Source organism: Camelus ferus, chromosome 12 (assembly GCF_009834535.1).
Source record: "Camelus ferus isolate YT-003-E chromosome 12, BCGSAC_Cfer_1.0, whole genome shotgun sequence".
Taxonomy (NCBI): Eukaryota; Metazoa; Chordata; class Mammalia; order Artiodactyla; family Camelidae; genus Camelus; species Camelus ferus.
In genome coordinates this window covers 17,684,040-17,711,916 of record NC_045707.1, presented here as the reverse complement: position 1 = coordinate 17,711,916, position 27,877 = coordinate 17,684,040, and the positions used below count along the sequence as shown (strand labels likewise).

Below are 27,877 nucleotides of genomic sequence, written 5' to 3'. Positions count from 1 at the left end.
ACTTCCTGAGAAGCCAGATGCTGTGAGCTCGCTTAGCACTTGAGGCGACGCCCTCAGCACTAACTGGGACCCCCACTGCCTTGGGATCCAGAGCCTAGTGTTTGCTTCTGCTTAGGAGAAACTAGGCTGTGTGGACTGGGACACACGTGGATCCAATCAGACTCCAGTTGATGCCGCACCTGTACCCTTCTGGTTGCTCAGGATGTACAGTGGGTTGACAGGGCTGCCCAGTCCTGGGATCTGTTGCCACAGTTCGGCTTCAGAGTCACTGCACTATGACTGAGGATGGGGGGCATACTGGCACCTACCTTTCCCTTGAATGTAGAGTACCTGCTGGGGCATAATACAGGGAGTTCCTTCCTCCCTGCCCTTTCTGTGCACAACCAACGTGAACCTCTTTCCAGTCAGCCTTTCCCACCGTTTTCTTTTCCATCATCATTTATCCAGCCCTCGGCATTACACAATGAGGGCAGTGGCTTGAAACGAAGGCTTGGAGAATGTGAGTGAGGCCGATTCCTGCGGGGGAGCTGCAGTGAGCCTAGCACTGCCTTGGCTGTACAGGCAGCCTGGCAGGAGACTTTGTTTACCCACATGGAAAAGCTTTCGAACCCTCACAGGACAGAGCTTCCCATCCCTCAACAGCATGAAACCCCGTGAGCAGCTGCCGCTGCGGTTGGCCCAGGAAAGCCCCCTTTGTAACTCTGCTCCCACCTCCCTCCATCTCTGCACCACACTTCCTCTTGGCTCCGAGTCCCCCAAGCTGTCCACTGAGGCTTCTGTGGCTTTCTGTGCTCCACCCCCTTGTGACCTTAAGGCTTCTCTGCCACTGTTTTAACCTAACCTCTTTCCTGCCTTGCAACAATGAACAGCCTGTCCTTAGCTGTTTGGAAAATTCCCACTATATCTGTGCTGATTAAAATGAGGAAAGTGGCCTCAGCCGTAATCCAGACCACCTTGTCAACTGTAACTCCACTCCAGCTGTGCGGTGCAGCCTGGGAAAGCAGACACAGCACCTCTCCAGATCGAAGGGTGCAAGTTTAAGGACGACGTGAGGATTTACCCTGGAGCTCCCACTTCATGTGATTAAAATAAAGTGTAGGAAATATTCTCAAGTAATATTAAAGGTTAGCACTAGGCAAATATGATGGAAGGGAGCTGATGTAAATTCCTAGGCTTTTAGTCTCAATAAACAGGTTCCTCTTGTAAAACCACCCTCTACTTGCATTTAACAGTATCCAAAGTTAAGACCAATAAAAAAACACTGGGAATGTGGAGTGCACGTCAAAAAACGTCAGCATTAAAATGAACTTTAAAGATCGGATTTATTTGGAGAAAACAAAAAACCCACAACCCAAAGGATGGGATTTTACATCTCAAGACATCTCCCAGGTATTAAGTCTACAGATTACAAATCATTTTCATAGAAGATATTTTTGTACAAATTTTACATGTATTGAGAAGCAGGTCATAAATCCCTGTTTTAACAGGGTGGCAGGGTAGAGGAATGGGGGAAAAACAGCTTTTTTGGATACAACTATTTGGAAGTAGACATGAAGAGGGCAAACCCTACCTTTTCATCACCTATAGCAAATGGTTTAAAAAAATACCCTTTCAACCTTGGGTATCTCTAGAAGCCATTTCCTAGCTACTAGCGAAATCCAAGCCAATTACTTAGTTACTTCACTTGGTGTGTCTATGTCCACTGGGTAAGTGATTCATTATGCTCACTGCTGCAGCACTCAAACCAACACCCGTGCGTGGCTGGACAGGGTCTAACCTAGGACTGATGGGAGAAGGGCTTGCAAACAAGAGACCAAGGTGTCTCTTCTCTGTAGGTACCAATGTTGCCCGTAAGGACACCATCTACTGAGCTGACAGTACAAAGGTGCACGTAATAGCAGGCAAGTAAAGCTATTGTGTTGCAAGAGAAGCCAGGACTTTTGTTAAATTGTTCTCTCCGTTATCATTTATTCTCTCAAGGGACACTAAAAAACCCCCCCAAACCCCACACACTGGTCTAGGCCACATTATAAATCCAAACACTGGTGAGGGATTTCAGTGGAGAGAAGGAAACCTGTTTAAAAAAAAGCCCCGAAAGCCCAATCAAGGTTGTTAAGAAAGGCTCCCAATTTAACTGCCCCTCTCTACCCACCCTCGCTCATCACCTAAGACCAGTAATTCTAAAGTTTTCTGAGGTGTGAAAGGGGTCACAGAAGCAGGAATGGATGAAGGAAAGTCAAGACATGAAGGAGCCAAGATGTGCTTGGGAAAAGCAGTGAATCCTCCTTGGACAGCTCCCAGGGGCTGTAGAGAAAGCCTAGGAGATGGAGTGGCTGATCTACCTAAGTAGGAGCTGCCTCTGGGAAGGGATAGGAAAGAGTAGCAGGAGGAACATGGGACGATGACAAGAATCTCAATTTTTAAAGCTTCAAGATTTCAAGAGAATGTGGAGATATTTGAACTTTCAGAAGGGATAGTTTTTAAGAAAGGGTAAAACTAGGACACATAAAAGACACTGGAATTCCCATGACCCCTAAGTGCTTCCTGCTCCAGGAAGTAAACCATTCATGTGTTTACTGGAGATTATACCATTTTCCCTATTACTGGTGCAAAATAATTCATCAAGCCTCCAAAGCTTCTTTTCAAACCACGATTTCCCCATTTATTTTGGTCACCAAACAGCCCTATTCTTCAGTGGCCCGCAGATTCGCTCCGACCTACCCCCCTGGGGGGTACAAATGAAGGAACTCCCCCTAGGCTGGCCCCAGTGACTCAGAATTGAGTAAGAGGAGGGGCTGGCAGCCTCCTGGAGACTAAAACATCAGAGATTAAACCTACCTAGCCAAGGATGGATAATTTATTCAGTGTTTGAGAATTCATGTATGCCACAATAGGATAGTAAGAATTGAAGGTAGAAACCTCACGCTTTTCCTTACACCTGCCCTACTGCCCAACCAGATTCCAGACACTGTCATTGACATTTTGCTAAATGGAGGCCCCTAGGCACTAATCACAAGCAACTGCATGGGTCATAAAAATGCACCACAACTTTTCCATCAAAAGCTGTAAGTCTCTCTGGCTACACAGTTCAATACTTTAAAGGCTGCAGCAGCATGCAAAAGAATTTCATTTCATTTTGTTTTGTTTTGTTTTTTTAAAAAAAAAGTTAAGAAAGGTCTCCAAGAGATGGTGAGTTTTATTTTGTCTTGTCTGGAGAGAGGTTTGATTTGCTCTCGAATGTTCCAGGGTAGAGAGACTAGGAGAAAGCACAGAATGAAGAGGTCTATTCGGTGTAATCTTCTCCCTCATTTTCATCTTCACCATCAATGGAGAGAGCAGCATACTTGCTTGCAGAACTGAACTTCTGTAATAGAAAAGAGCGGTAAGATAATGAAGCCCCTGAATTCTCACCTCAAAAACCGAGGAACAGGAAACTGAAGGTGGTTTTCCAGACCACATCTGCTTGCTTGCTCATTAGCTTCTCCACTAGAGAGTAGCTTGGGAGAGCCGGCCAGAGACACATGTTTCTTAGGAAATGCAAACACCACCTTTTATCTTGAAGAAGGGATCACAGTAGTCAAAGGTAGAATCAGGGAAAAAAACAAACAAACAACAACAACAACAAACAACTAATCTAAGCTTCTTTCAATACTTCAAACAAGCAATTTGATGCTTATTCCCAACCATTCTGTTTGCAGCTCCAAATGTACAAGATTTCAAAGGCAAAAGTGAACTAAGAGAAGTTGAGGGCAAGTCTGACACTCACAGAGGCTGGATTTTCTTCAGCTTTCTTTGGCTCAGGTACAGATCTAGAGTCTTGATCCTTTCTGCCATCTTTCCTGCACAGAAGTGAGCAACTTTAAGAGAGGACTCTCCCAACACCCACAAGCAGTTTTGAGGTACAGAATAGGCACCTTTGGTCAACAGTCCTGGCTATCTGGACATTTCGTAATTTCTAGATTCTTGGACTTGAAACTGACTGTATTGGCTAACTTAACCGGTGCACAGTGCAACATTTGGCAATGCCTGGCAAACCAAGAACTTCTCACTTACAAAGACATGGGTATCTAGCATTAGATAAAAGACTATAAATGGCAAGCGAGTGAGGGAGGGAGGGAGAGGGAGGGGGTGGGGAGGGAGGCAGAGACAGAGAATGGGCATACCTGTCTGACTCCTTCCAGTGGTCTTTGTTCCCTCCATCTCCTGGACCACGGCTGGAGTTCCCACTTTGGCCTTTTGGGACACTCACCCCATCTACTTTATTTTCATCTGCTTGAGCCGAGATGCAAAAAGAAACAAGTCAAATAAAACAAACACTCTCCCTCTCCCAGGTTTCTCCTAAGCTGAAAAAAAGTGTGCCCATAAGTACTGAGGGAAATTAAAACTCCCCCCAATCCAGACTTCCTTCCTAAGCCCTTCTTCCCACGTCCTCGACATCAGACACACACCGAATGAACTCCACTAAAAAGTTCCACTGCAGGGCTATGCCATCACAAAAAGCAAAGTGGAAATAAGGACTATGACGCTGTGTGGTGACCTTGGCCTTGCAGATGGTGACATTTCTAATCTGGACTGAGCATGCTGATTTCCTTCCGGTACTTTTTTTCCCTTTCAAAGAAATGTTCTACCAGGAAAGGGCAGGGCACTAATCTTTCTCCAAAGAGGCCACTCCTGCCCTCTAGTGGCAAGAAAAGGTAGATAGTCAAAGAAGCTTTAACACAAAATGAGTGCAAAGTAACACTGAAGTTCAATATTTTGTGACTCCTTCATGGAGGCCTTTTAATTTTGGCCTCAATCTAGGTGAAAAACCTATTCTCTCTGGTCTTACCTTTCCTTGCTGGTCCTTCCTCAGATGGCTGAGCTGGAACTACTTTCCCTACACCACTAGAAGAAAAACATGTAATCACATTCATCAGCTGTCTTAGGGAAGGAACAGGTAAGAAACTTACAATCATTGTTCAAGTACAGTGTAAGTTTTAGAGATCCAAAATACATACTCAATGCTGTACTTTAAAATATGTAAAAGATAATAATGAAAGCAATTATTTGAACACCAGGTGTCATGTCCTTTAGAATCATCACAATCAGGCCAGTTTAATTTTATCCTTGGTATTTTAAAAATGAGGATCCTAAGGGAAGTGAAGTGACCCCCAAGACCAGACTGCCAAAATGTGGCACTGGTGGGTTCTGATTTATAGTGTTTGCAGACTGAGTCACCAAAGTGATGTCAACCAGCTATCAAAACTCCAGAAAACTGAACTGGCTCTTATGCGCCAGCTCCAGCACACTGTACAATCTGAACCAAGAGCAAAGACAGCAGAACTAATCAGATGCTTTCTGAGGCCAGCACTCCACAGGGTGCTTTCCACCATGATAACACAGCACTGAAGAATCTATAGCCAATCAACTGCTATGTTTCCAAGCTGACTCACCTTGTAGGGGACTGCTGCTCTGTGTCTGAGCTCTGAGATCGAGCAGGAGGGTTAGAACTTCGCTTCACCCAAGCATTCTCCTTTGGTGGAGGGGCTGGCATTACCTTTAGAGGCTGTTCAGGTTTGGGAGGCTTAGAAGTTGGAGACTGACAGTCTTCCTCTTTATTGGGTGTTTCATTTTCTAGAGACTTCTCACTCTCTCTCCTTCGTGCATCTGTGAAGTCAGAATGGGAAAGTCGAAGCATCAGGAAAAAAGGCTTACTGTACAACAATCGATCAGGGCCTCAACAGAGTGGAAAATGACCCACACCCAAGTTTCCATCATTCTTCTTAAAAAACAGACCCAATCTGGCTCCCAATAGATAAAATTATCACTAAACCAGTGGTGTCCAAATGTCCTCTGGAGACAATGTTTTACTGATGCAAGAGAAATATGAAAAATAATGACACTCCAAGGATAGCCAACTGACCTCTCCTAAGAAGGAGTATTGGGGGGTGGGGGATAGAGCTCAGTTGGTAGAGCACACGCTGAGCATGCAGCGGGTACTTTGAACCAAGTTCCTCCATTTGAGGAAAAAAAAAAAAAGGTATGAGTATTACATGAAGGAATTTCTGTAATGAAGCACTGATCAACCGTAATGCAGAGGCTCAACACACACCCCTAACGGTGATACAATCACATTTATGAAAAGCAGAGCATATGCATGTTTTAGGGCTTTCAATGTCACCTTAAAATTAGGAGATTTCTTTCTACATTTAAGTGTAAGCTCTTCAGCAGTAGGTATACAAATCTACCCAACCATCACCCTCCTACCTGGCTACAAAAAGGCATTACCATCCTATTACTAAGAGGCTCCTCCAGTATGAAAAATTTCCAGAAAACTACAACACTTGGGTGAATTGCTTAAGTACAAATTAATTTAGACATGGGAGAAGAAAGCCTAAAAATCACTAGGCGAGAGGGGTGTTAACAATAAACAAAATAAAAAACACCCCCCCAACCAATGTCAAGACCTAAATAGAGGGACAAATTTAGTAATCAAGTATACCTTTTAGTGGAAGATTATTAAACAGATCATCTGAATCTCTTCTGGTACCCATTTCTCAGATTTTTCAGAGCAGGAGATATGAAACTCAGATCAATCTATGCTAACCCAAATAAGAGTCCATAACTAAATAAAAAACGCCCAAGTTTTGGCATAATTTGGTTATGGGTAGGTTATAGAAAAGGGCAGTAATATGATACCCACCCTGGTCTGACTTACTTCTGCCAGATGTGGCTGAGGTCCCAGTCTGTGATGATTCACTTCCTGTCCTTGACCGTTCCCGTTCCTGAGTTTCTTCACTTCGCCAGCTTGGATGTCTGTACAAAAGATGTACAAATGCATTATGTCCCACTCTGTGAAGGCCACCTTGGACCCATGCTAACCCCTCAAGAACCACTGCTTATCAATATTTTATCCTGTTTATCTATGGGTGGGTGAATACACTTACCTCTGTGCCTCAAACCATCTGAGAGTGGCAGACATTAAGACACTGGCTCTAAATACAGGTATCGCCTGCTTTTTTCTAAGTTTCCTTTATGCCACTTCACTTTCATGAAAAAAGCCTACGTTAGTACCTGCTGCTGCTAACCAAAAGAAATCCGAAGATTTTTGCTTTTACACCAAAAAAAAAAAAAAAAAAAAAAAGAAAAGATGAAGAGTGAAAATAGTGGTTCAGTGTTTGTTTCACAGCAAGCTGTTATCTGTTAGTAAGATGTGTCCTAAAATAATTGGTTCTTCACTTTATGCCATTTCGGCTTATAAAAGGTTTCAGAGGAATGCTCTGCTTTTAGATAGCAGAGAAATCCGCATTTCAGCAGGAGTCAAGTCAGCTAGGGTTAAGAACATTCTCCTATATAATCTATAACTCTCCCCTCCCTTACAGGTAGCACAATCCTGCGAGTCGTTAAAAACTGAAAAACTAAGTTTTTCAGAACATTGTTATAGAAGGCTTCCTTCCTATTGGATTCAATGCCACCTTCTAATAATAAACACTCCTTTACTATCCTGAAATAACACATAGATAATATCGCCAACATATATACAAATAAAAGTAAGTGGAAAACAATTTAAGCCCAAGAGGCTTTTTGAAAATTGTGAGGGACAGGCAGTAACTCTTTTCTGGGTGAAGCTGTCCCACACACTGCAGACCAGCCAGCAGCCCCAGCCCATGCTTAATAAGTGCCAGTAAGTGACAACCAAGAACAGCCACACAAATTTCCCAAGTGCCCCCTCGGAACGTAATTCTCCTGGTTAAGCATCACTGGACGTGAGGATGGGAAACCTGTAACTGAAGACAACCTCACCTCTCCCGAGGCCGTCGTTCCAGCTTTGGCTCATCCAGCTGACGCTGCAATTTCTCCTGCTCCTTCTGGAGCCGCTCTTCCACTTCTCGTTCTCTAGCAGCTGTGTCAACAGGCTTCGCCCCTCCAAAGATGGAGGCTGCTCGACTGGACTGGGAGGTGCTAGCAGAGGAATCATCTTCCTTAGGAGTACTCCGAGGCTTTAGGTTCAGTTTGGGTCTTTGGGGGGGACCTAAGTTAAATAAAACTCTAAGTAATAGTTCAAAATCATCAGAAGCCAATGGCTGAAAGCCAGATTTCCAGACACAGCTCTGATGAAATGCTACTGGGGACTCTAGGCTAGTGAGTGGCCTAGCCAATCCAGCAAAGACAGGAAGGGAGATTAGGGAATGGGAGGCCCAAAGAACCAAGTCTAATTAATCCTTCCACTACCACATCCATGGTGCAGTTCAGACCGAGGGAAAGACTAGAAAGAATAAAAATGTGAAAGGTAAAGGAATCCTTTATCATGAGAACTATGTATCTGGGGAAAAAATTTTGACAAACTATTGGATGAAGTATCTTGCTAAAAAAGACCTTGTAATAGTACGATGGAGAAGACTCTAGTTCTTATATTCTTATCTCTGTGTATAATATAAATTTGATGGTGATTCATAGGGTAAAGCATGCAACACAACATCAGAATACAAACTCTAAGGGAGTCTGATTTTTTCCTGGGTCCAAGCTGTCGGAATATCTCAAAATAAACCCAAGTGCTTCAAGGAAACTGTATCTTCCAAAACCAGTGTTTATCCTAAATATTTTCAGATATACAAAAAAGATACAGAAGCTATAAAGGAAGCCTGTGTGTACCAACCACCTGGCTTAAGTGGTAAAACCTCACAAAAACTTTCAAAGCCTCTTGAGTATTCTTCCCATGAAAACATGCTTGGCTGTGCTGTTTTCTAACTACTATGCTGAATTTGTATTTATCATTCCCATGCGTGTCTTTAACTACATATCTATGCACCTGCAAGCAAAGAAAGTAATGTTCAGGAATATTTGAATTTTCTATAAGGTTTTAAGTTGGCAGTTTATATAACTTCTGAGATACATTTTTGACCTATATAACTCTGTGAAGGGGCCATTACTTTCACACAGGGTACAACTGGGGTCAGAATGAGTAACTCATTTAAAGTTCCTGCCGGCAATTCAGTGAGAGGCTCAGAGTAAAAAAGAATACAGCATGCTAAGTTCTACAAAACAGATTTACCCATATGAAAGTTGTAAGACTGGCACTGTGTTTGGGGAAGCCAGTGAAGGCTTTGAAAGCTCAGCATGCTCCTGACAGGATAAATGTAGAAGGGAAGGGAGACAACACTGAAGAGGCAGAGCAGAGAAGGCCTTTGTATGTCTGAGGTACAAAGGGCTATCTTTCAGGTCATGAAGAGATGAGGTTTTAAAAGGAGGAAAATAACCTAGTAAGATACTGTTCCAGAAAGAGAACTTGGGCCAATGTGAGAACAGAGCGAGGCAGGGAAATGTCAGTAACTTGGGAGTAGCAATAAAGTCAACAGAAGTAGTGGCAGGATTCTGGACAGACAAGGGGGCAAATCTTAAGAGGGAGCTGGGGTTAGGATCACCAGGAAAAAAAAGGAAAAAAAAAAAATTCAGGTGTGCAGCTATTAGGGGAGGCAAGAAATGGCACGAGAGGCAAAGATCAGTAGTCAATGAGGACAACATCTGATCCGCTGCTTTTCTCACTAGTAAAATGGAGATGACAGATGTACCTCTACCAGACAGAAGACTTAGGACTAAATACTTTTATGAGCACTCAGCTAACTGTTGGTGCAGAGCAAATGCTTCAAAGTATGTTACCTATCATTTCTAGGTTTCTTGCATGGAAATAAAGGAAATAGATAACAGGAATGAATTTAAGAATCAATTTTAAGTTTTGTTTAAAAAACTGGAAACGGTAAAAATTTTTGTCTGGAGGAGGAGGAAAAGACTTCACTGCATAATTTCAATATGGCTCTGATGACTTTTGTCACCTCACTGTTTTATTAGCCATCTATGTCTACCTTCTTTACTCAGGGGATAAGAGGTGATGTATATAGACTTGGCACAAAGTCAGGGCTAAGACAGGGATATTAAAAGGCCAGATATGCTGTCTAAACATAATTAAAGAGAAAAATTCTGAGCCAGATACCTTACTTTTTAAATGACATCACTAAAATCAGAACACAAATGGTGGCCATTTATAATACTTTTTGAGAGGTCATTATTTGTTAACACATGTTTTACATAAATAACACTGGAGGAGTAATTTTAGAACAGGTACACTGACATCACACCATTAATTAATGATATCAACTACTTGTTATAATGGCACTGAAATAAGCAACATTTGATTTTTAACCTAGAGTGACAACCAATTATTGGCTATGAGACTGTGTTTCAGTCTCATTTCCTTCACTTGAAAGATGGGCTAACACTGCCTATTTTAAGTAAGATCATACTGTAAGAATGTCTGGCAAATGTTTTTATCTTTTTTACTTTGTTTATTCAATTAAATTTTAATTGAAAAATCTACATGCTAAGACAGGTGAGAACTAGACTTTGCTTTACTTCCATTATGTCATAGTAAACAATGCTCTGTTATGTTCTGATGCATCCTTTACTATGTGCAGATTCTATCTGTGCCCATTTAAGGGGTCTGAAACATAATTGAACAATTTCCAATTAGTTTCTCTAGTGGTATGCTCATCAAGCAAGCAAAAGAAAACAATTACCTCTATCATCACGCCTGTAATCATCCCGAGAGTAATCATCTCTGGAGCTCCATGACCGATCATCTCGTCTGTCATATCTGTCTTCGTAGCGGTCCCCTCCTCCTCTGTAGTCGTCATCCCTACGGTACCCACTACCAAATGCTCTTCTGCCACTGCCTATCCTGGAATCGTAGCCTGTAAATATATCCCAAATTGCAATCATCATACTGGAGAGAAGAAAAGGCAAGAAAAGAATTCTTAAAAAGAAAACAATTTAACTTAATTCTGTTCTATAATGACCTCTGTCATAGTCTCTGCTGCCTCGGTCGTCATAGCGATCTCGGCCCCCGTAGCGATCCATGTCCCGGCGCGGGCCGTCCCGGTAACTGTCCCGATACCCATCACGGTATCGGTCTGAATCGTAACGATCTCGATACTCTATAGAGAGAAAAGCGACAGGCAACATCATTCCTTTTTCTTTGACACTATTAGCAGAAAGAAATCTGACAGCCCATTTGGTTAGTTTGGTTTCATGAGTTCATATTTACCGCTGTGTCTGTTACTTGAAAAAAAAATAACATTGTATCCAAGGTGGAAAAATTTGTATTGAATTAAAGTTTTCTTGATATTTATTTTAAAAATCTTTTCTGGTGATTCAATAAATGTTGCCAGGCTAACTTAGGAGGGAGTTAGAGAAAAATCCCTCTACAGTAGTCCCCCTTTACTCATGGCTTCGCTTTCCAAAGTTTCAATTACCTGTGTCAACCACAGTCCAAACATTTTAAATGGAAAATTCCAGATATAAACAATTCTTAAGTTTTAAATTGCATGCTGTTCTGAATAGCATGATGAAATCTTGCACCGTCTGACCTGCTCCAGACGTGAATCACCCCTTTGTTCAGCATATCCATGCCGCACAGTATAGTGCAATCAGACATTTTGAAAGAGACAGAGAGATCACATTCATATAACTTTTATTACAGTATATTGTTATAACTGTTCTATTTTACTATTAGTCATCATTGTCAATCTCTTACTATGCCTAACTTATAAATTAAACTTTACCATAGGGGTGTACGTATAGGAAAAAACATAGTATACACAGGGTTCGGTACTGAGGTTTCAGGCTTCCATGGCGGGGGAAGGTCCTGGGAATGTATCTTCTACAGATAAGGGAGGACTACTGTATATACTATAATGACCATCTAGGATTAAAGACTTAAATATTAAAAAATGTAGGCACAAAACACAAGAAAATATAGGTAGAATCTTTTATGCTTGATACCAAAGAAAAACCACTTAAAAAGTTTAGTATGGGAGTACCAAACACATACCACAAATCGAGGCAAACAAAATGAGAAAAATAAATGCAACACATGACAACTGGTTAATTATCTATTACCAGTAACAGAAACTAAAATGGAACATTGTTTCCCACCACCCAAACGGAAAGGTTAAAATAAATGATGTATCTTGTACTGGCAAAGTTTAGTGGAATAAGCCAACTCCTACTCTTGTGCTGAGGTTTAATAGTACAAATACCCTGAAAGTTGTTTCAGAACTATGTATTCAAAGATTTAAAAATATGTATACCCTCTGGGCCAGTAATTCAATTTCTAGGAATTTATCCTGAGCAAATAGCTGGACATACCATAAAGACAAGTTCAAGAAGGTTCTCTGCAATGTTGTTTATAATACTAAAATCGTTGCATGCTATTTAGCTTCAGGTGACATGTCAGAAACCCAGATTTTTACATGAAGCCACCCCCCAATTTCTAAACATAAATCAACTAATTGAAAAAACGGAAAAACATTCTGAGTTTAATAATTTATGTAAGCCAAAGAAGGATCCTATTTTTATGATGGCTTCCTTTTAAACAATGATTTCATTTTGCAAAAGACATCATTTTGTCTATATGAACAGACATTCATTAATCCAGTGAAGACAAGCAGCACATTAGCATGCTGTTACTGAGTTAGTCAGGAAATACACAAGTGTTTGCTGAGCTTTTACACTGATCTTTAGCATAATACCTCGACCCCCGTCCCCAACCCCAACATGTCTTTTATGGGCTCAACACCTGGGATGGGTATCACTGCCTTCTTGGTGTAACATGGGATCTCTAACATGTTGTCAGAACTAACCTTGGGGGCCATAACCTAGCCTTACAAATTTGGCAGCTTTGGATAACAACTGCACTCTCACTCTTTCTTGTTATCCATCTTGCTTGCTCTAAATTCAAGGGCTGAGGTGAGAAAATAGTCATGTTCCTTGATTCAAAACAGGACCCCTTGGTCTGAATGTCTGCTTTTCCTTTCAAGAGCCATTTCTTCCTGTTAATAACAGAACCTCTTGCATAAATGCTGAAGTAAAAGTACTTCAGGTAGTTCTCTCCAAGGCTTTGTTGGGTCACAAAGACTTTATCTAAAAGTCAGATATAAACCTGACTCCTTCCTTCTCCCACATCTCACTAGGTTAAAGAGGACTCTCTTCAAGAATCTCTCACTGATTCCTCCATTATATTTGGTACAGAGCTCACAAGGTGTCTCACAAAATCAAATTGTCTGTGAACTTAGGTTGTTCTTTCCATTTTTTAAAACCTTACCAGATATTCCAAACATACAGGAACTACAGAAATGATCTTAACAGACTTATGAACCTATTACTTAGGTTTAGTGGATGTCAACATTTTGCCATGTTTATTTCAGTTTTTAAATCTAAAAGCAGTATGTTATAGACGCAGCTAAAGGATTCCCTCAACCTTCCATCCGTAGTCATGAGGGTGGTTACATTGCCACACACATCTTTACAACTTATGTATTAATCAACACTGTATGATACTGTTTTCAAATTTTTACATATTTTTCCTTTTCTCCCTCAACATAGTAGGATTTGAATTTTATTCCCAACATTACATATTATGCTATCATGTATTCCATTATATGAACAAACTACTCCTTAGTCATTTCTTTATTGAAAAGTAGTTTCTTTCCATTTGAAAAATAAAGGCAGTGTTGAATCTTCCTTCATGTATTTCAATAAAGTTGTACCAGTTTCCCCATAAAAGCTTTACAAAACCTTTGTTGGATTTAGGTGGTGTAAAAGTTGTAATTCTTTCCAACTCCTACCCCGTGACATTGTTTACTCTCCTTCTCTAGACTGCATTTTATCTATTTGCCTATTTTTCTCTCCCCTGGTATAATGTTCGACAAAAACAGGATTTTTTGGTTTTGTTTTGTTTACAGCTATATCCTGAGCTTACTTACAACAATATCTGGTACATGGTAGACATTTAGTATTTTTGAAGTAAACGAACTTTGTTATTTTAAAAGTCATCTTAAAAAATGTCTACCTACTATTCCCAGACACTTGCCATCTGCTAATGTAATCAGCTACACTAACACGTTTCTTCTATTACAAAACAACCCCCCCAGGAAAACAGAAGAAACTAACTTGATATAAATGAACTTACTGTCTCCAAAGCTATCATCACCTCTTCTAGGTGGGTAGTCATCAAAGCTGTCTGTAGCAGGACGGGCCCTCCAGTCTGTATCTGTTTTGTCAGAATCCCGATTTCTATCTCGGCCAAAAGAACGATCATCCCTGTCTACAGATATATAAATAAAAAAACTACAGGTTAGCTCACAGAAACGTTTGCCCGAATTTCTCACATGCATAGAACCTTCCCTCAGTATACTGTACTTCTGGCTCATACCACAGCGTCATCATGAATTCGCCCCAGGCTTCATTAGTGCACTCTCCATCCAACTCCACCAAGTGATTCCTTTCCTCACATTTCTCCCTACTGGTTTAATGCTTATCTGTCACATCTTCTGCATAGGCCAGGAGCCCCTGGAATGTACATGAACCAGGCTCCTCTTGTGTCCCAGTGTGCCGCTAGGTACCTCATCTACTTATTATATATTTAATGTTCATCTAGGTTAATGAAGGTTTCTCAATCTCTCAACACTACTAACATGTGGGCTACATAATTCTTTGTTGTGGGGGGCTGTCCTATGCATTACAGGACTAGTCCCTGGATTCTATCTTTTAAATGTCAGTAGCCCTTCCCACAGTTGTGACAACCCAAAATGTCTAACACTGACAACTGTCCCCTGTGAAGCAAAATCATCCTCAGTTGAGAACTACTGCTCCAGATTAAGGGAGATCTCCACTATCTACCTCTATTAAAAATTTCTGGTGAGGGCACCTCTGCTTTGTCATCCTAGGACCATGACAAAACAGGAGACATTCTCAGCAGCTTTCTTACCTTTATCCTGTGCTTGATCAGCAACGTCCACTCGAATTCTCCTGTTACCTAGAGACTGAGAGCATAGGACCATATTAACCAACCTTTTGCCCAATTATGCACAAATCCCATGAGTGACCTTGAACGTCTGGGCATAGCAGAAGCACTGGGGGAAGGAAGATAAAGGAAAAACACTGTAATCTAGCCAACACCACAATTTGTTGGCTAAAGAATCCTTTATAAAAACTTGAATATGAAATAATCCCTTTGAAGTAACATTTAAAAGTTGGACTTAAATGAATGTCAGGTCAACTACCCTTACTATTTTTCAAGTCAAATCTCACAGAACAGACTTAACTTTTTAACCACCAAAGGCAATTTGTCAAGTGTATTAAATTAAAAACAATTTCCATACAACTATCGAAATAAAAAGCATATGTGGGTCCAGAGCAATTGTGCATTCAAACATTCACAGAGCTCTTACTATGCCACTATGCCCTGGCAAAGCTGCACTAAGCATGGGCTCTGTTTATAATCTCAAGTCTTTCACTCAATATTATCTTTGGATAAACCAGTTCCTTCACGATATCCCAATTTGCCTTTCTCTCATCATTATTTACATACTTTGAACACGATTAATTCTACTGATTTTTCCTCATTTCATATTAGAATCTACAGTTGAAGAAGGTTAACAATGAATTTTTAGTTAGGAATAGCTGAAATTACATTAAATACCACTATGATGAACTCTCTAAATACCAAGTAATTCCTAAGTCTGGACCATGACAACATTTCACGTAACAGTCAATCTAGCAAACTTCAGACAGTAACAATTGTATGGTATTCTTTCTCTTATCCAGACTGAGAAGTTAAAAATTAGTAATGTTAATAAAATCTAAAAAGGAGGGAATATAGCTAAGTGGTAGAATGCATGCATAGCATGCATGAGGTCCTGGGTTCAATCCCCAGGACCTCCATTAAAAAAAAAAAAAATCTAAAAATGACCCAAGAAGAAAAACTTTGGAACAACTTTAGGTTTTCATATATTTAACCAAATAAATGAATTTTTATTCCTATTTAACATTTGCTTCAAATTATCACTGTGGTACTCAATTATGAGACAGGAAAAATATTTTGAGGTGGTGCTTTCAATCATGTCCAATGGTAAATATGGACCACAGAATTATGGCACAAATGGCATTGGAAAGTGCCTTCTCAACAAATAATGAGGAGTTTCTGGAATTAAAAGAGCCCCTTTTTCTTTCCAGATATAATTAGTTTGATTTCTAAAGTCACTAGAGATAAATAAGTAGCTCCTGGATTAGAAACTTCCACCACTATCAGGTATCTAAATGCTTCAATATCCAGCTTGGACTCCTACGAATCTATACACCTCACCAATTACTCAAATAACTATTACAATTAGACTTAATTTCCATTTCTCCCTCATGTAGTAACAGCTGAGTCTCCTCTCCCTATTGAATCTCTAGTGTGTCTGGATAGAAAAACATCTATGTTCAATGTTAAAAAACAGCAGGACTGAATGTTTACTGTCATTCTCCCGTAAAAAATTCCTGAGTATGTATTACAAATGACATCTTGGTGAGAAATGTTTCTGAACCCTCTTATAATTAAAAATAGAAAAACAAAAAAAGCAGACATCATTACTTACCTGAAAATGAGATAATACTAAATAACATGACTAAATAGGTACTAAAATAACATGATTTTTATATTTGTCTTGATCTGATCATATTATTTATTATGAAAAAGCATAATCACAGGAGTTGAAGCAGAACTGTGAGTGAACTAATGTGAGATTTTATTAAGGTCTTGGTACAGTGGATTTCTTCACAATTTCCCACCTAAACACCATCCTGAATTATTGGGCCCTGTGGATAATGTGACTTGCAAATGTTGAATGTTTAACGTTTCATTGATAAATTAATCCAGACCTTTCTTGGTAGATATTATGGGAATCTGTGAAACAGCTACTGACCCAACCTAAAAAATATCCATTTGATAAACACAAGAGTTGTAACTCCCAGCCCCAGACCCCTCACCCATTTTATTTACCTCTTCATTGAGGCTCAGGGCACTAAGCAAGGAATCCAGGTCCTCAAACTCAGCATAACCAAAACCTTTCAACCTCTCAGGATTGCTGGGCTCACGTGGTAAACGCACTGCACTGATCTGAAGGAGTAAAGAAACAAAAAATGTTTCTCAATTCAATGTTCTTGTTCATTTTTTTTCTTTTTTTGACCACTGTGTATACAATAGATTCCTCTGAAGAATACAGAAGAACCTGTCTCCAGGAGGAAAACTGATGCACAGGGATGGAAGAGAGACTTTGCTATATACGCCAATAAACCTTTTCAACTCAAACAATATGCATTTAACCCAAGTTCAGTGTATTCCTTGTACCCCTGACTTCTGCCTCATTCTACATTCCTAGTTTTTAGTTGTTTTTCAATTAAGAGCAACTGCCTGTTCCACAATTAGTTAATTTCCAATATTTCTCTCTCAGAAATTTACTCCATTTTTGCCCAAGTTTTCTGGGTAGTGTATTTTTTGGCAACCCGACTTACCTGAAAAACATTACTGTCTTCATGTATTAATAGCTTTGCTAAGTCAGACATTGGATTGTAAACCCTCACCTACCGTACCCACCTCTGCTGAATTCTGAGACGGTCAACCACTGAATTATATATACTTTTGACTATTTTCTTGCCATCTTTTACATCTGTTTTCCAACCCCTTTCATTTACTTCTTCATTTCTTCAATATTTTTCATATATTCAAGTTTATCTTCTGTATCACTAACTTGATCTTTTATTCTGGGCTCCTGAAATACAGATTTTGTTACAGTAGCTTCTAAATTCTAGTTCAACTCAACTGATGAGTACGGTACGGAAAGGAACAAAATAAAAAGAGGAAAGTAGCTACAGACCAACTCTAGAGCATGAAGGTGAAAAGCCGGAACAGGCTAAAGGTTATTCAACATTCTACAACAGAAAGGTCACTAGAAAGGAATTCAAAACAGGTCAGCCTTCTAGATGTACAGAATTAAAAAGAGAGTAAGATTTGTAAGTAGTGGTCAAAAATAATCATGAGAAAAGCCAGCTATAAAAGTTGACTGTAGAGAACAGGATGTAGGGAGTCAAAAAAACATAGCAAGAATGAAGGAGAGGGCAGATTCTTAGAAGAAATCTACTTTTTAATGTCTTCTCATCAGCAAAGACTGGAGAAAAACCCCACAGAATTGGAATTACTCATTCTTTCATTTTTAAAGTCCTAAATATTTTTTAATCAAAGTTTAGGAAAAGGACTTCTGAGCATCTCATAATCATTTTCATCTTTCTGGAAACTTCTAGGGTCAGTGTTTCCAAATATCCTGCCTTAGGCTTTTTAAGCAAGTCTATAAACACTGGAATTCTATTATACGTCAACAGACTTAATATGAACTATACATCCACTCTGTCAAATGTATTCATATAAAATATTAAAGGGTATTTTTGTTATAAGTCTGAATGTCATTAACAGACTGGATGAGTTCAGAGAAACTTTCTTTCCACCTTTCAACATTTAACTGGGTATACCACCTTTAAGTTTCTTAGTAAGAAAGGGTGTATGTTTTTGAGAAATTCTCTGTTATCAATATGGTATTATTAATTTTGCTGATAAGACTGGTATTGGATGAGAATATTCTTCACTTAATTATATACCCATTAATTTATACACCTATACACCACTTAATTTATAAATTTATATACCTCTTAATTACATATCTATTTCTTCCAAGTTTAGACACAACCTCAGAATCTTTCTCAACATAGAAATTCAGAGACAGTCACCTCCATATCTAGTTAATGGCCTAAAACCCTTACACTTACATTTAACCCTCTAAAGAATTCCTTAATGGAGTCTTCTGTCACATCATAGGGCAGGTTCCCTAGAAAAGCAGTGTAGGGTGGTGATTTGGGAAGACGGCTCCGGTCGATATTGGGTTCCCGAGCAGCCCGTGGAGCAGTGGGCAGGATGGACCGGTCAATTGGAGGTGCCCTATACACGTCGTCATCATTACTATGCCAAGTGGTTGAAACTAGGATAGAAAAGTGGACACAAGAAATTAGAAGAAATTTTCCTCACAGCCACTGTAGAATAAGAGGATCTTTGCTAAGTGCCAAGTATTAAATAAGCTGTATCAGGAAAGAAACAAATAAAAAGCATAGGGGTTCAGCAATAAGGGTACTTTATCAGAAAAATGCTTCTGAAAAGCCATGCATCAGAATAGCCATGCAAGACCCAGTATTTATTGTCTCTTTGTTTCTAAGTATTCCAAGGCCTTTTGAGACCCAGACTTTTGTTAACAGAATCATGGTAACTCATTCTTTATGCAGCAAAAGAATGAGAAAATATCAACTACTGTTTATGGGAAGTTACCATGTAACAGGAACTTCATATTCATTACATCCCACCTTTTTAATAATCCTGTGAGTTTGTTCCCAACTTTACAGAAAAGGGAACTAAGATTTCAGGAAGTTTCTGTAATTTGCCCAAGGTCACACAGATGGTAAACCAGTAGGATGGTAATCCAAGGAGAGCTAAGATTCAAATCTGGATCCCCTTCATTCCAAATATATTTAACCACTACTAACAACTCACATATTCCTACTTTTTGGCTAGACAAAGTGTTTTCTTCAAGGTTTATCCTCCCCACTTTATTAAAACGCCAGGTATCAACACTTATGGAAGGTATGATCCACATGAAATTTCTTATTATGAAAATAGGTCACATAAGAAAAAGTATTCTTCAGTCTGCAATGAAAGCTTTTAGAAAAAAATGATGGGTGATCAGATTTACATCATATTCAATGACTTTTACAGTTCCTGCCTGAACCTGGCTATTCCTTGAAGGCACAGAACTTATCCAAATGATACCCCAATGACTCTTCCCTATTTTCCCACCATAATTCCTATTCCTATTCCTTTCCTTCAGACTATTTTTGTTTACCCAGGGACAACGTGACTTCACACTGATAGCTCCTAGAACAAATTATTCCTTGACTCTTGCATATAAACAAACAGCTTATAGATTATATTGCAATATAACTTCATGAAGATATCTTAAGCATAAAATGAAATAATCTATTCCTTGCCTTCCAAATAAGGACAATAAGGTTTAAAAGGATAGTACCCTGAGAAAAGTCTGTTACTGAAATAGCCACAACTACCACTCAGCTCTCTTGAATCACCAACTTTAGCCCCATCACAAACTCTTATAGCCTAAACCTAAAATTCTATAAAATTCATAAACATAAGATTTCAGGCTCTATAAATTGGTAAGTTCCTTCCAAGTTACAAATGGAACCATTATTATGGAATAGGTTTTACCTAGAAGGTAATGAAAATTCCAAGCATGATGGAAAACAAAAGAAAAATTACCATCTCCTTCCAGGTCATCTGTTTCATCAGCCCAGCTGACAGGTTTGGGGACATAGGTGCTTCCTCCACCAGTCCCTCCATCCTCAGCCAGAAAGTCTGTTAGGGAGATAGTCTTCCCCTTCTTATTCTTCTTTTTTGCTGTTTTAAAAAAGGCAGGAGAAAGATTATTCATCAATACTTGGATATCTTCAGTGTACAACGTACTATTGTTAAACATTTACAGAGAAAGCAACAATAAAGGCCCATCAAAGGTTTAGATTATGGCACATTTATATGAAAGAATTCCATGCAGACACGGAGAAACCACAATACACTAGCACAGAAAGTTCAATGAGAAGTGAAAAGATAAAAAGTTGCAGGATACATACAATGTGAATCTCTCTTGTTTAAATACACATTATGCTTAGAGTCTAGTAGGATTTTCAAACTTATTCTGGGGAATGAAACGGGTCAGGGCAAACTTTTATTTTCTACTATACTCACTTGTTTATCATTTGAAATTTTTAATTTAACAACTATTTCTGTTTAAGACAGGTTACTACATTCATTGCTTCTGGGACACAAATAAAACAAAACCCCTATCCCTAATAACATACTTTATATGACACTTTTGAGAGTTGTTTCATACTTGTAAAATAACCACATGAGGTAGGAATCATTCCTATCAATTTACAGATAAGGAAACCAAGTCTCAGAGAGGTTAAATGACTATCCTTAAGTTACAGTGATACTAGATGGTGGAGGTAGAACTAAACCCGGGGTTTTGGATACCAAGTCTAGGGCTCTTCCCACAGAAGCACCAGTCTCTAAGAAGCTTATTAGTTCTATGGCAGGTTATCATAACCAGGGCAAATGCTGTACTCACTGTCATTTGAAAGTGCTGAAGTGGTAAGACATATACACAGTTCAATCTCTCTGCCATCTAGGGAAAAAAAGATCTCCTTCCCTACCTTAACATATGAAGATATTATACAAAAGGGAAAACATAAGAAATCCGTAGGAATCAACACATTTAAATGTTTTCCCTGATTATGAAATCTTTAGGAACCTCTAAATGGCTCCACTTAGTGGACTGACCTCAGCTCTTTAACTATCTTGTCCTCAGAACTGCTTCTAAGACGGCACCAATCAGCAGCTTATGCAGAAGAGCTGAAAAGACTAAGTAAAGTTCTAGAACTGGCTGCTGAGAGCAGCTACTACGTGGTAAGAAAAAAACAAGCAGCTTTGTTGTAACAAAGATCAATTTCATGGCTTTTACAATCATGAGTTTCCTCATGTTCCAATTCTCAACAAATTTTCAATCCAAGAGGATAAAGAATCTGTAACTTGATGCACCATGTGCTTAACTGAATCAAGGTTGCTTTCTCATGTGGTACCTGCCTTTATTTTAAAATACAATTTTTAGGAAATAAAGACTTGTTTGCTCTCAATATCATGAAACTTCGAGACACAATATGAACCTGAAGTCTCAATGCACAAACCAGATGAACTTGGCTACAATTATACAGAGAAAAGATGGTCTTGAATGTGAAGTTTCCATGCTTCTCTCAAGTGACTTAATACTAACCCTGCTCCTAAACGATCACTTATGATCAAGTAGGTTATATTTTGGATCAATTCTATGCTTCAAAAGAAAGCAGTTATGCAAAGGTTGAGTCCTACAGTACTGATATTGCTTGTAGCTCATATGCAAAGGCCTAGGGGAAATTTTATTAAGTTAATTTGAACAAGACATAACACATAGCTCTGAGATAGAATGCTTATAGTGTACAGGCTATTTCAGTTGTCCAATTCAAAAATAGTGTCTAGGACTAGTATGATGCTAGCTAGAGATCTTTACTTTCATGGGGCTTAACCTAGTATCATCAGCTATACTCAATCATTAATCTGTCTGGTCACTGAGAAAAATCAGTCCATACAATGAGATCAAGTTCAACATAATACTAAAACTTTGAGGTGTCTCTTTCCCCTTTATTTTATATATGTATCTAATACCCAAATAGCAGAATCTGGACTCAATATGCCCTTTGGTCTGATTTTGACTTAAATCAATTTTCTAAATCAGGGTTTCTCAACTTTTACCCCTTGACTCTTGATAAACAAGCCTTATACTCTCCTCTAATGTTATTTGTAATTTCAAAATAATAAATCAAATATGACCAAAACAAACAAAAAACCCAAAAAAACTAAAGCACTGTTTTAGACTGTCTTTTCAAATAACACAGCTCTCTTTCCCCTCAGATTCTGTGACCACCTGCTCCAAAAACCTCTGGTTGAGAAATCACTCGGATGAGGGAATAGTCTTCATTTAAAGACAGGCTAAAAGTCTTTCACAAGATCCCTAACTTAAGTTTCTTCGAATCTAGCAGCAGCATCGGCTCAATCACAGTATAAGCAAAAGATTTAAAGAAACAAGCCGTTAAAAAGTAAAATTAATAAACCTAAATGTTTGCTCCATTTTATTCCAGTAACTGAGAAACGATGCTATCTAAATCCTCCATGTTCTTTTGCTCCTGCAACATCTAGGTCCATTCCATGTTTAGGATATCAACAGTGTTCTCTTCTGTATAACTAAAGTATCATTCAGTGCTCTAGGGGTATCAATCCTTTGACACAGATGATCAAACCGGTCCAACTCTTATTGAACTTTAAAAAATCTTATGTGACTTGATTAAAGTTAAACCAATCACCTAATAAAACAAACAAAACATATTCCAATTATTTAAGCCCTAATCCACATGGACTAAGAGGGAAAAAAAAAGTCTCCAAAATTTTATTAAATCCTCTAACTGCCTGTTTGCCTCATTACAATCGTAATTTATTGACTAAGTAGTAGATACTAGTGAAGCTCTTTACATACTCAAATAGGTTAAAGAAAAGATCTTAAAATACAAAAACAGGGCATACCCATAAATGGACAAGGCCATAAATGGGAAAGTAAATCCCTAGGTCAGAAACAATAAACAGGGTTGTGTGTGTGTGTATATATACATATATATATATACACAAATGCTATAACTAATCTGCTTAACTCTTAGTTTCTCAATTTCTGCACCATTGACATTTTAGGCTGAGTAATTCTTTGGGGGAGCAGTGCTGTGCTGTGCACTGTATGTTTAACAGCATCTCCAGGCTCTATCCAGTAGATGTGGGGGGCAGGGGGGGAACACCAGTGTGACAATCAAAAATGCCTCCATACATTGCCAAATGTCCCCTGGGTGGCTGAGACAAAACTGCCCATGGTTGAGAACCATTGTTTAAGTGTTGTTTTCACACCAATAAATAAGTGGCCAAACAAAAATGTTAGCCCTATACAAAGTATACTAGCAGAAAAGTGACTGCAATAAACCAAGTCTTTAGGATTATCAGGCATGTAAAAATACGCTTCCTTTATTTTTCTCAGAATGTTTTCCTGTTACAACTCCACTGTATTAGTAATAAAAGCAACAACTGACAAATACTGGAGTGATAAAATCTATGGATGGGCGGCTAGTTCTTTAAACAAAACAGAAAACACCTTAAAGTACTTCAAGCAATAAAGCTAATTGTTGTACAATGCAGCCATCCTTCTGGATCTTTCTTAAACTACTATCTCCTATTTAGGAAGAGGAATTCAGAGCTCTTAACATTCAGATAAGGCTTTGTCAAAAATCAAGTTTCTTAATTTTAGATCTTGCCAGACTAAGTCACTTATTTTATAGTTATCAACTCTTCTGAATGTTTTAGAAACTACAGACTAAGAATGTCAGAAAGTGTCACAAAAACAAGTATAAGATCATAGTAGCATTATTCATAAAAGGCAAAAAAACTGGATATAATCCAAGTGCCCACCAACTGATGACTTGATAAGATACAGATGTCGATACAATGGATTTGGCAATAAAAAGGAATGATTACCCATGCATCCTACAATATGGATTAACCCTGAAAACATGCTGAGTGAAAGGAGCTAGCCAGCCAACAAAAGTCCACCTACTATAGGTGTTTCTGGAAAGGAATCCTGCCAAGGTGTCCAGAATTAAAAACTAATGTTAAGCAAACGTTTCCTTAAAGAAACAGTATTATATAAATGTAATCCATCCAAATATCAGGGTGCCTAGAACTAGACTAACCCACTGCTGTTTAGAGCCCAGCGTGAAAAGAAGCTTCATACAATGCAGTGTCATGACACTGAGAGGCCTCATCCTTTACCGCACTATTGCTGAACACAGTAGATAATAAAGAGTAAGTCAGAACTAATAAGCTCCACCACCTCCACCCCCACGCTCAGTTGTTACTGGAACTCAACTTCTCGGTCTAATTTATTTTGACACAATCTGAGGAAAATGCCTCATCTCCTTTTCCTCATGTCTCCACACATCCTCAATTTGATCATTTACATAAAAATATACAAAATAAATCCCCAATACACATCATGCTGATCACTACAAAAAGTACTTCGACTTCTTCTATGAGGAGCTATAAAAATTCAAAAATAACTTCTTGCTTTGGGCATTCTCCTACGATTATAAACCATAGCAATATACATTACAAATCTAAGAAACTGACTTTGGTATGTGTACTTATAAATGTACATAAACATGTTTAATCAAAACAAGCACTTCGTTAGAAACAACAAAACCGTGAAGTCAATTCTTTCCCCCACTATCAGGAAAACAATAAATTCTAGGATGCTTTGAAACTAACACAATGTCGTAGGATATTCCTCTATCTCAAGCCATACATACATAGTATGTGAATTATATACCTCAAGACTGTTTTTCTCAAGTGATATTATTAAAAATATTATGTTTTACCTTAGTATTTCTACCTGTACTTGAATTTTCCTAAGTTTTAGCCTTGGCTTTCTGAATCTGGGTATTTTACTCCCAAAATAACAAACATATGGTAGAGAATGGAATAGGAAAACAGGTAATATGTGAAAGCATATAATGGCAACCATTGAAACTATTTTTACCTATAAGGGTCAGCATTGTATGAAAACAACCACTGGACATGAATCCTCTCCCCTTTACAAAAATAATCAAACAAGACACAACATATATTGTCATTCTGAAAAGTGTTAGGCAAATGAAAGGCCTTGTGTGGGCATAAGTACATTATTTCCAATTTTAAAGCATTTTAGTCTCAAAAAACGTTAACTCATATCAAATACATTTGATCCCCTATAGGTAAGAAGAGATACAAGTCAGCTCTGGGACACTTCCAGCTCTTGAAGATTAACAATGGGTCACAATGGATACTGGTATCACTGCAAAGAATTTTGGTCTCAAGAAGCCTATGAAATTTTATCATATATTTTCACACACACAAAAATAAGATCTGTTTTGTTCAACAAGACATCAGATATCATCAAGAAGTACACTGAGAAAACACTAATTTTTTAGACTCATTAATACAGCCACATCTAGGAATATTGGTCACTCAACAAACTCAATGCAATGGGAAAAGATTCATAGTAGAGAAATTTGATAAATCCCAAATTTCTCAAGGGCAGACTGTCCCTTATGCATACTACACAAGCTAAAAACATTTATGGAATGGAATTAGAGGAGATGAGGGCTCCAAAGGGGGTGGAGTAACCATCACTAAGCAAATCCGTTTAATCAGTCTGGATTTCAATCAACTCTAAAATTAAGGACACGAATGCTAACATGTTTTCCACCTCTGAAACTTCTACAAAAGTTAGAGAAAGGGAATATAGGCTTTTCACTTAACGATGACACCAGGCCATCAAGATGGCAAACTCAGGCCAAGTAAGTACTTTACTTTAGATGGAGCTCTGAGGCGGCACCCCAAACTTATGACATGGAAGTCAATTTTGTTACTTCCAAGTTGATAATGGAGAAGAGTCAGAAATCTCAAAGATTTCGACCTTAGTCTGCCATCAGCATGTAGTGTGACCTTGGACAAATAATTTCATCTTCCTCAGATGAAGATACCACCATCTGCCCACATTATTTCACAGAACATCAGATATACACAAAAGTGCTAGGTCAACTGTCAAGTGCTATACTAATGAGAGGTATTATGTTGAAATGCGCCTCAATCCCTTCAACATTTTTCAAAAACATCTCTATGTAATACTAAAGAGAAATTCTTGGTGAGAAATAAGTGTCCAGAGATAAAAGTTGTTCAGTGGATGTTTTGTAGAATGCAGGGTCATGCCAGGGAAAAGACTCTCTCTCAAACTAAAATGAATGGTACTAAGTCCGTTAGTAATTCAAGTAGACTTGCGTGTTACTGATATTCCCGCCCCCAAAGTCTAAAAAAGAAACCGACTCCAGCCACTAGCATTTTAAAAGCACCCCCTAGTAGTTATACAGTTATTTAAAATAAGAGGAAAAAAAGAGCCCAACATTGGAGCTATCAAAATTTAACCAAAATGGAAGCTGTCAGAGACCTGAGCTTGTTCACTACTGTAGCTCCAATACCCAGAACAGTGCCTGGCACATATATAGTTTACTCAGTAAAGTGTTGACTGAATAAGAAAAAAGCCTAGAAGGAATCTAGGTCTCCACCCTGGCTTCCTCTCCTCCAACACGTGGGCGAAACACACTGGGTTCCCCACCCCCACCTACCTCTAGTAGCTTCAACCTCCAAACCTAACACATTTACCCTTGGAAGAATATAAAGGCCGGGCCACACTCTAAAAGGGGAAGAGCAGAAACTGGAAGGACTTAAGAGAGCAACACAGGCGTGTAAAACCTTCCCATCTGGGCTCTCGCGTGTGCTTTTAAGGCGCGCCCGTCTCCACTACCCTCCTCTCTCCTACAGCGCACGCGCACCACTGCCTTCCCCCCGCCCTCCACCGACTCGCGCTCGCGTTCTAACTGCCCCCCCTTTATTTCCCTGCCCCCACTCCCGTCCACAACGGCCTCGCGCCTGTAGACCCGGTCTAGTGTGCACCCGTCCGCGCGCCAACCGCCTCCCTCCTTCCTCCACGCGGGCAAAGTGCTTCACGTCTATGAGAAGGCCTCACGTTTCCCGCGTATCTTTCTGCGCTTCCTCCTCACTCCAACTCAAGCCAGAGTCCACCATTACTCCCCACTCCAACCTCGCGCAGACGGGGTGAAAAGGGTGTGAGGGGGGAGGGGAAAGACACCTTCCCCTCCCCCCAAACATCCCGAGGCGATAACCTAACATGGCTCAGCCGCCAGCCTGCCGCAGCCCTAAAATCCGAAAGGGAGCGGTGCCACCCGCCCGCTAACTCCACAGAATCAGTGGATCAGGTTCCGAGAGTGCCCTGGGAACCCGGTCCTTGGCCGCGCTCGGCCGCTCACTCACCTGAGGCCGCCATGTTGGGAGAGGGAGAGAGAACGCAAAGGACCCGGATGAGGCAGTCACGTGATTACAGCGATCGCGTCGGGCTAGGAGACGCGAAACTGGGAGGGGGCGGGGAGGTGAGGAGGGACACAGGAGGCGGGGCGGCGCTGTTCTAGGTTCGTAAAGCAGCGCGAGGTGGCGCGGCGTCCGACGGGAAGACCTGCGCGACATGTGGCCAAAGGGGTGGAGCCTAGGCTGTCGCGAACCCCCTCACGCTTTACGTAAGGATACGCGTGGACGAAGGGCAGGGTCTGAGCTCGGGGCGGGGTCTCCTGATCCGCAGACTTCCGGCCGGTGGAGTCAGCGGAAGGGGCGGGGCTGCGCCTG

The 27,877-nt window shown here is 39.7% G+C and overlaps 1 protein-coding gene across 4 annotated transcripts; it reads right to left on the bottom strand.

The window, feature by feature from the left end:
- Positions 1 to 1,303: 1,303 nt before the first annotated feature.
- Positions 1,304 to 27,612, bottom strand: EIF4B (eukaryotic translation initiation factor 4B). 4 transcript variants are annotated; one of them, XM_014557383.2, is made up of 15 exons: positions 27,512 to 27,612; positions 20,225 to 20,362; positions 18,673 to 18,881; positions 16,856 to 16,972; positions 14,801 to 14,855; positions 14,003 to 14,137; positions 10,830 to 10,967; positions 10,551 to 10,724; positions 7,783 to 8,011; positions 6,683 to 6,795; positions 5,433 to 5,646; positions 4,829 to 4,884; positions 4,164 to 4,272; positions 3,767 to 3,839; positions 1,304 to 3,364 (listed from the first exon to the last, which is right to left on the bottom strand). In XM_014557383.2, exons 1-15 carry the CDS (start codon positions 27,522 to 27,524, stop codon positions 3,284 to 3,286), a joined length of 1,854 nt encoding a protein of 617 aa, XP_014412869.1. In that variant the 5' UTR covers positions 27,525 to 27,612; the 3' UTR covers positions 1,304 to 3,283. The 4 variants fall into 4 exon arrangements, with proteins under 4 accessions (XP_014412869.1, XP_006182518.1, XP_032348811.1 ...); XM_006182456.3 differs by having other exon boundaries at positions 4,164 to 4,269; XM_032492920.1 differs by having other exon boundaries at positions 6,698 to 6,795.
- Between the last annotated feature and the right edge of the window lie 265 nt (positions 27,613 to 27,877).

What these genes read in the sequence shown, in the direction of transcription:
- EIF4B (XM_014557383.2), bottom strand. An exon ending in CCCTGAGCCTCAATGAAGAG is followed by an intron (nt 14,856 to 16,855) that starts GTAAATAAAATG and finishes CTATGCTCTCAG; the next exon opens with TCTCTAGGTAACAGGAGAAT. An exon ending in GGAAGGACCAGCAAGGAAAG is followed by an intron (nt 4,273 to 4,828) that starts GTAAGACCAGAG and finishes TCTCGGCTCAAG; the next exon opens with CAGATGAAAATAAAGTAGAT.